Below are 8,164 nucleotides of genomic sequence, written 5' to 3'. Positions count from 1 at the left end.
CAGCGGGGCCGTGCTGGCTCCAGCCCCGCACCCGGGGGATGCTCGGTGCTGCGGCACCGGGAATGCACCGCCAATAAACCGGGCGGCTCCGGCAGGCACGGGACACACGTGGCCGGTGCCACGAGGATGCTCCGTGCTGCCGGGGGGGCTCTGCCCGGGGGATCCCATTCCCCGCCGTGCTCGGGGGGATGCGGGACCAGCACGGCACTACCGGGGAGCTGCTGCTCGGTACCGGCAAGAACCGGAGACACCGGGGCTGGGGTACCGAGGTGGGGGGGACGCAGGGCATGGCTGCTCCTTTTCGCTCTTTTTTCAACCTAAAGAACGGAAGCGGAGGTGGAAAAAGCCGCTCGCTGTCCCGCCCTCGCCCCGCCTCTACGGCGTCACCGCCGCCGGTTATATAACCCGGCCGCGCCGGTCCCGCCCGCACCCCGCCGGCCGCTCGCACCGGGCGCCATGTTCGCCGTGAAACCGAAAGCCGTCATCGGCTTCAACCTCTACTGCGGCGGCTCCCCGGCGCTGGGGCCCGGCGGGCCGGGGCAGCGCCCGGAGCCCGCGGCCGCCGCCGCCGCCGCCTCAGAGCCGCCCCGCGAGCGCTCCGGGGCCGCCGCCGGCCGCGCCGATCCCCCCCGCGCGCTGATTGGCCGAGGCGCGGCGCCCCGCGCGCTGATTGGCTGCGGCGCGACTCTATGGCGCCCCGAAGAGGAGCTGGACGGGTGCGACCCCGAGCCCGAGCGCGGCCCCGCCGCCGATTCGCTGCCGGGGACTCCCCGGGGCCTCCGGACGGGCTCCGGCAGGACTCGCTGGAGCTCATCAGCCGCTACCTCCGGGAGGTGGCGGGAGAGGCGCAGCCCAGCGCTAAGAAGCTTTTTCCGGGCCTCTTGGGTGGTCCCGGCCGGCCGGGCTCGGCGGGGGATGCGGTGATGGAGAAGGCGCTGGAGACGCTGCGGAGGGTCGGGGACGGCGTCATGAGGAAACACGAGCTCGCCTTCCAAGGTGTGTGTCCGTCGGATGCTCCGGGAGGAGGCCGAGACCCCCGTGCTCTCCGTTGGGCCTGTCCCGGTGGCCGGAGCGGGTTTGGGCCGGGGGTGATGCCCTCGTGGCCGGGGTCTCGGCCGGGTCATCGATGCGACGTGGCTTTGGTTCGGAAGGGGTTAAATAAAAGCGGTTGGGAAGCGCTCAAAAACGAAACTGAACTTTGTTCCGTGGGGACGAGGAAACGGCGCTGTTGGTGTGGGCAGAGGAGATAATCTGGTTACAGATTAGCCCCGGGTCCCGCTCGTGTCCCCCTCGGCTCGGGCTGACTCTGCAAATAATCCCGAGCGAGCAGAGGCTGGGGAGCCCGGGAGGTTCAGATCCTCATCCCCCCCAGTTTCGGTGCAAGGGGATTTTTGGTGGGGGGAATTCTCCTGAGCGATACATAGAACCATGGTTTGGGTTGAAATAGACTTTTAAAACTCATCCAAAATGGGCAAGGACACCTTCCACTATCTCAGGTTGGTCCAAACCTTGTCCAGCCTGGCCTTGGACGCTCCCAGGGGCAGCCACAGCTTCTCTGGGAAATCTGTTTTAATGTGTTTAATCCCAAACGTCCAAAGATTGGGGAGCTCAGGAGTTTCAGATCCTCACCTGCACCAACTTTAGGTGCAAGGGGATTTTTGGGCAATGTTCTCATAGAACCATGGAGTGGTTTGGGTTAAAATAGACTTTAAAACTCATCCAGTGCCATGGGCAAGGACACTTCCACCATCCCAGCCCTGTCCAACCTGGCCTGGAACACTTCCAGGGATCCAGGGGCAGCCACAGCTTCTCTGGGAAATCTGTTTTCATGTGTTTAAAGCGTCCAAAGATCGGTGAGCTCGGGATTTTCAGCCTGCCCAGTTTAGGTGCAAGGGGATTTTTAGTGAGGGGAATTCTTCTGGGTGATGTGCTCACAGAACCATGGAGTGGTTTGGGTTGAAATAGACCCAAAAACTCATCCAGTCCCATGGCAGGGACCCTTTCCACCATCCCAGGCTGCTCCAAACTGTCCAGCCTGGCCCTGGGCACTTCCAGGGATCCCAGATTTCTCTGGGAAATCCATTTTCATGCGTTTCACCCCCTTCTGCAGGGCCCTGAAGCAGCTGTAGGAATTCGACCCTAAAAAAATGAACTGGAAATGAGAAGTGACCAGTTTGTGTCACTGGTTTTGTGTCACTCAGGCTGGTTTGGGGCTGGTGCTGGCGTTTGGATCCCAGGATAGGATGGAGCCCAACGAAGCAGTTTTGGGGTTCCTGTAGAAGTTTTGGGGTCCCTGCAGCAGTTTTGGGGTTCCTGCAGCAGTTTTGAGGTTCCTGGGGTTGTTATGGTGCTGTCTGGTTGAAACACCTTCCCCCTGCAGGACGTGCCGTTTTCTCAGCTCGTCCCTTTTTTGGTTCCTTTCTTTTTTTGTTTTATGAGCACAAAAGAGCTTCGGTTTCGTCTTTAGCTGTGCTGTGGGATCGGTTCCTGTGCCTCAGTTCCCAGGTGGGAAGGGCAGTGGGGTCAATGGGATCAGTTCCTGTCCCCAGTTCCCAGTAGGAGCAGTGGGGTCAGTGGGATAGGTTCCTGTGGGATCAGTTCCTGTGGGATCAATGGGATCAGTTCCTGTGGGATCAGTTCCTGTACCCCATTCCCAGTGGGATCAGTTCTTGTGGGATCAGTTCTGTCCCCAGTTTCCAGTGGGATCAGTGGGATCAGTTCCTGTCCCAAATTCCCAGTGGGATCAGTCCCTGTGGGATCAGTGGGATCAGTTCCTGTGGGATCAGTTCCTGGCCCCAGTTCCCTGTAGGATCAATGGGATCAGTTCCTGGCCCCAGTTCCCTGTAGGATCAATGGGATCAGTTCCTGGCCCCAGTTCCCTGTGGGATCAATGGGATCAGTTCCTGTGGGATCAGTTCCTGGCCCCAGTTCCCTGTGGGATCAATGGGATCAGTTCCTGTGGGATCAGTTCCTGGCCCCAATTCCCTGTGGGATCAATGGGATCAGTTCCTGGCCCCAGTTCCCTGTAGGATCAATGGGATCAGTTCCTGGCCCCAGTTCCCTGTGGGATCAGTGGGATCAGTTCCTGTGGGATCAGTTCCTGGCCCCAGTTCCCTGTAGGATCAATGGGATCAGTTCCTGGCCCCAGTTCCCTGTGGGATCAATGGGATCAGTTCCTGTGGGATCAGTTCCTGGCCCCAGTTCCCTGTAGGATCAGTGGGATCAGTTCCTGTGGGATCAGTTCCTGGCCCCAATTCCCTGTGGGATCAATGGGATCAGTTCCTGTAGGATCAGTTCCTGTGGGATCAGTTCCTGTGGGATCAATTCCTGTCCCCAGTTCCCACTGGAATCAGTGGGATCGGTTCCTGGCCCCAATTCCCTGTGGGATCAGTGGGATCAGTTCCTGTGGGATCAGTTCCTGGCCCCAGTTCCCTGTGGGATCAGTGGGATCAGTTCCTGTGGGATCAGTTCCTGGCCCCAATTCCCACTGGAATCAATGGGATCAGTTCCTGTAGGATCAGTTCCTGGCCCCAATTCCCATTGGGATCAATGGGATCAGTTCCTGGCCCCAGTTCCCGGACATTCCTGGGGGATGATTCCCAGGCAGGAATGTCCGGGCTGGCTGAGCCCCGGTGATTTCCTGAGCCGGGAGGAACTGCCCGGGGAGGTTTCCTGCGAATGGAGCAACAAGCAGCAGTGACGCCTTTGGCTTTCGTAAAAAGCCCCGGCTTGTTTGCTCCTGCCTGGCAGGTCGAGCTGGGGCATTCTGCTCTGCCAGGCAGGCTTAAAATTCATTCCATACTTTAAAATTAATTTTTAAAAATTAATTTAAATGTTAATTTTAAATTATTTAAAAATGAATTTCAATTATTTCTAATGTCAGTTATTTTAATTTAAAATATTTTAAATGATCTTAAAATAGTTTAAATTATTTTAATTTAAAATATTTTAAATGATCTTAAAATAGTTTAAATTATTTTTAATTTAAATTATTGTTTGATTAAAATGATTGGATTAATTTGTTTTTGTTTTATCTTCAATTATTTTATTTTGTCTTAAAATACTTTAAATTATTTTAAATTTCAATTATTTTATTATTTAATTGAAATTATTTTATTCATTGAAATTATTTTTATTTCAATTTAAATGGTTTTTAATTATTTTATTTTATATTTAGTTGAAATTATTTTATGAATTTAATTTTTTAAAATTTTAATTTTAATTATTTTAAAATAATTTAAATTTTTAAAAATTTAAATTACTTGATTTTATGATTTGATTTACATTATTTTATTATTTTAAATTATTTTCATTTTATTTCAACTATTTTAAAATTATTTTATGTATTTATTTAAAATTATTTTATGTATTTATTTTAAATAATTTTCTTTCTTTAAATGATTATCTTTCTAAAAATTATTTTACTATTTAAATTAATTTTTAAAAAAAATTATCTTAATTAAAATTAATTTTAAATTATTCAAATTTAAAACTGGGGACGCATCTGCCTGGTTTGGGGCGCTGCCCTTGCTCTCTGCCGTGGAAACCTTGACACACAGGGGAGGGGGACGTGCTCAGACACCACAGCTGCCCCTGAGCCAGGGAAAAAGGAACCAAAATCTGCCAGGGGCTGAGCTTTGTGTGGCCCAGGTGAGGCAGGGCAGCAGAACTCACTCTCCATCCCAAACCCCATTTCTGGGGGGGTCCCACCCTCTCCCTGCCCCTCTGGGGGGTGTTTGGCTGCCCCTAAAAACCTCGAGTGCTGGGCAGGATGAAAGTTTGACAAGAAAATCTCACGGATGTGTGTGGCTGAATGATTTTTAAATGGAGAACCTGAGAATGAAATAGAAATGAAAGCAAGTTTTGATATAGAAGAAAAGAATTGCTGAGCCAGTCTTGCTGGATAACCAAGGAGGCAAAGGGTATTTTGTGTTAGTTAGAAGGGGTTTTTATGGCTTAGAGCAAAGGATAAACCCACCTCAAACAAGAAGATGTTTTTACCAAGCACAAAGATGGCCCAGGCAAACAAATCAGCAAAGCTGCAAGTAGAAAAAAGGTCTCAGAATTTTCCCCTGCAAGAAAACTGAATAACAACTTCTGGCTTAAACTGTAATGCACTAACTTTTAGTGATTGGAGAACAGTAACATGAATATTGTAATTTTGAATATGATACATTATAGTATACTCCTATAATATGGTAATTACAGTAGTGATGATAGGCTGTAGGTAAAAGTTAAGGTACAGATTGGTTCTGCTGTGTTAAGATGCTCAGCAAAGAAAAATGTATAATGCAATGCAAGCAAAAGAAAAGCTTGTAATGCATTTGTAACCAAAAGAAAAGTTTGTAATGCACTTTAACCAAAAGAAAAGTTTGTAATGCACTTTAACCAAAAGTATGTAATGCATTGTAAGCAAGAGAAAAGTTTATGATGCAGTGTAACCAAAATTAAAGGGTCTCCGGGCCTGCCTGCAGCTGGAGCTGACATGTTGGATGTTACAAAGTGCATTTTGGAGAGCTGCCTGGGGTCCTGCATCTCTCATTCAGGCTCTCACGCTCGGGGCTTTTTCAGGGATGCTGAGGAAGCTGCAGATCCAGCAGGAGGAGGACCTGCAGTGCGTGGTGGAGGTGGCAGCCCAGGTGTTCAGCGACGGCGTCACCAACTGGGGACGGGTGGTGACCCTCATCGCCTTCGGGGCCTTCGTGGCCAAGCACCTGAAGAGCATCCAGCAGGAGCAGAGCATCAGCAGCCTGGCTGGGATCATCACAGACGCCCTGGTCTCCTCCAAGAGGGAGTGGCTGGAGAGCCAGGGGGGCTGGGTGAGTCGCAATCCCCGAGAATTCCTGCGAATTCCTGAGCTTTTCCCGACATCCCGGCCTTTTCCTGGTTCTGGGGTGTGCGGCAGTGCTGGCTCACTGTCACCAGCGGGGTTGTGGGGCTTTGGGATCCACTCAGCATGAGCTGCCTGAAGTGGTTGGAGGTAAAAAGCACTTTTTGGAGTGTTCCTGCCCGAATTGGAGGCAGCATTCCCAAAATCAGGGCAACCCTGGGAGGGCTGGGCTGGCCCTTGGCTGCTGGGGTGGCTGAAATGGGGCTGGGGGTGCACAGGGGATGAGCAGGATGAAATGGGGCTGGGGGTGCACAGTTTGCCACAGTGGGCTGAAATGGGGCTGGGGAATGTTTTAGGATGAAATGGGGCTGGGGGTGTTTTTGGATGAAATGGGGCTGGGGGAGCACAGGGGATGTGTGAGGCTGAAATGGGGCTGGGGGAGCAATGGGGTGTTTGAGGCTGAAATGGGGCCGGGGGTGTTTGAGGCTGAAATGGGGCTGGGGGTGAGCAGGATTAAATGGGGCTGGGGAAAGTACAGGGCATGTTTTAGGATGAAATGGGTCTGGGGATGTTTGAGGCTGAAATGGGGCTGGGGGAGCAATGGGGTGTGCAGGATGAAATGGGACTGGGGGATGTTTGAGGCTGAAATGGGGCTGGGGGCTGTGCCAGGCAGGCTGTCCCCCCATCTGACGCCCCCTCCTCTCTCTCCCAGGAGGGCTTTGTGGACTTTTTCCACGTGGAGGACCTGGAGAGCAGCATCCGGAACGTTCTGGTGGCCTTCGCGGGGGTGGCCGGCCTGTGGGCCAGCCTGGCCTACATGATCCGGTGAGCCTGGAGCTGCCCGGGACACATCTGGGGAGGATTTTGGGAGGACTTTGGCTCCCTGGGGCTGCACAGCTGCCCTGCTCCCTCTGAAGCTGGACTCGAGTGACGCCGGGAGGACGTGGAGCTGTCCCCGGGAGCCCAGCTCGTTGCTGGGGAAGAGGAAGGTGTGATCCCAGCTGATGGATGGATGGATGGATGGATGGATGGATGGATGGATGGATGGATGGATGGATGGATGGATGGATGGATGGATGGATGGATGGATGGATGGATGGATGGATGGAGGATTTGTGGCTTTTGGAAGAGATTTTTCTCTCTGCTTCCCTCGCCAGGATGGCGCTCAAGTGGACTTGGCTTCACTTGGATCCCAGAGGGGGAACCATCTCCAGCAGCTCCTCCTGGGCTGGGCGAGGCAGCTGAGCTTGGAGCAGATGTTTTGAGGCTTGTGTTTGTGGGTTTGGTTTGGTTTTTTTTGTTTTTTTTTTTTTTTTTTCCTGGAAATAGCACCTTCTGCTGCCTCTGCCCTGCCTGAACTCGCAGCTCTGTTGCTCTGCAGCAGAAGCACTGCATGCTGGAAATGTCGTGCCAGCCTGCACCTGCGGCCAGGTGCTGCCCGGGAGCGGCAGGGCCGTGCCCGCCCCGGTGCCGCGGAGCTGCAGCCCTGCCCAGCCCCTTCCCTCCCCTCGGGGCAGGGCTCTGCAGGGGCTGGGGGTCACCCCCGCTCTGCCCTGGCCCCAGACAGCTCAGAAATAGCGAGTGCGTTTTGTAATTATGTAAAAAAAACACCCACCCCCAGTGGGCTGGGGAGGATGTAGAGAACCTGTAAATGTCTATAAATCTGTAGAATATATACATTTTTACAGAGCTGACGATACAAAAAAAAGGAGGAATTCATTCTGAACGTGGCTTGGTTCCTGATGGGAAGCTGCATTTCTGTGGCAAAGCCTTGACTCCGCTCCAGCCTTTCCCCCGGGGAGGGTGACAAAGGGTGACAAGCAGCAGTGGCCCGGCTGTGACCACGGCTGGCTGGCAGCAGCTGATGGTTCCGTTTTTGCTTTTAAATCTTTATTTTTTTTTTGGTCCCTCTTGGTGGGGGTGGGGGAGCTGTGGAAGTTCGTTCTGGCCACTTCCTTCTCTCCCCTTCCTCCTCCTCCTCCTCCTCCTCCTCCTCCTCCTCCTCCTCCTCCTCCGAGCCGTGAGCTGGACGGAGCTGATGGTTGAATGTAGAATGTTCTGGAGCTGCTCCTGGTTCTGCAGGGCTCCCCACGAGGGGATTTTGATGCCCAAGGAGCTCCTTGGCACCGGTGGGACCCTATGGGGACCCTCCTTGTCCCCAGGTGTCCCCTGGGCCAGGCCCAGCTCAGCCGTGGTGCTACAGCCAGGCCCTGCTTGTGTGCAGAACAAGCTGTAGTTTGGTCAATAAATGTCTTTTTTTTTTTTTTTTTTTTTTTCTCATTCCTCTGCTACCCAAACTCGTTTTCCGCCGGTCAGGGGCTCTGGTGCTGCCCC

General features: G+C 52.8%; 1 protein-coding gene across 1 annotated transcript; it reads left to right on the top strand.

The window, feature by feature from the left end:
* Nucleotides 1–290: 290 nt before the first annotated feature.
* MCL1 (MCL1 apoptosis regulator, BCL2 family member) lies at nt 291–6,861 on the top strand. Its single transcript, XM_030965384.1, is given in 4 exon segments — nt 291–775; nt 778–996; nt 5,572–5,819; nt 6,543–6,861. Coding segments are annotated over 4 exon segments (903 nt in total). The 5' UTR covers nt 291–456; the 3' UTR covers nt 6,660–6,861.
* The last annotated feature ends 1,303 nt before the right edge of the window (nt 6,862–8,164 follow it).

Source organism: Camarhynchus parvulus, chromosome 25 (genome assembly GCF_901933205.1).
Source record: "Camarhynchus parvulus chromosome 25, STF_HiC, whole genome shotgun sequence".
NCBI lineage: Eukaryota > Metazoa > Chordata > Aves > Passeriformes > Thraupidae > Camarhynchus > Camarhynchus parvulus.
Note: the sequence above shows the minus strand (reverse complement) of the source record. Positions and strands in the feature narration are given on the sequence as shown.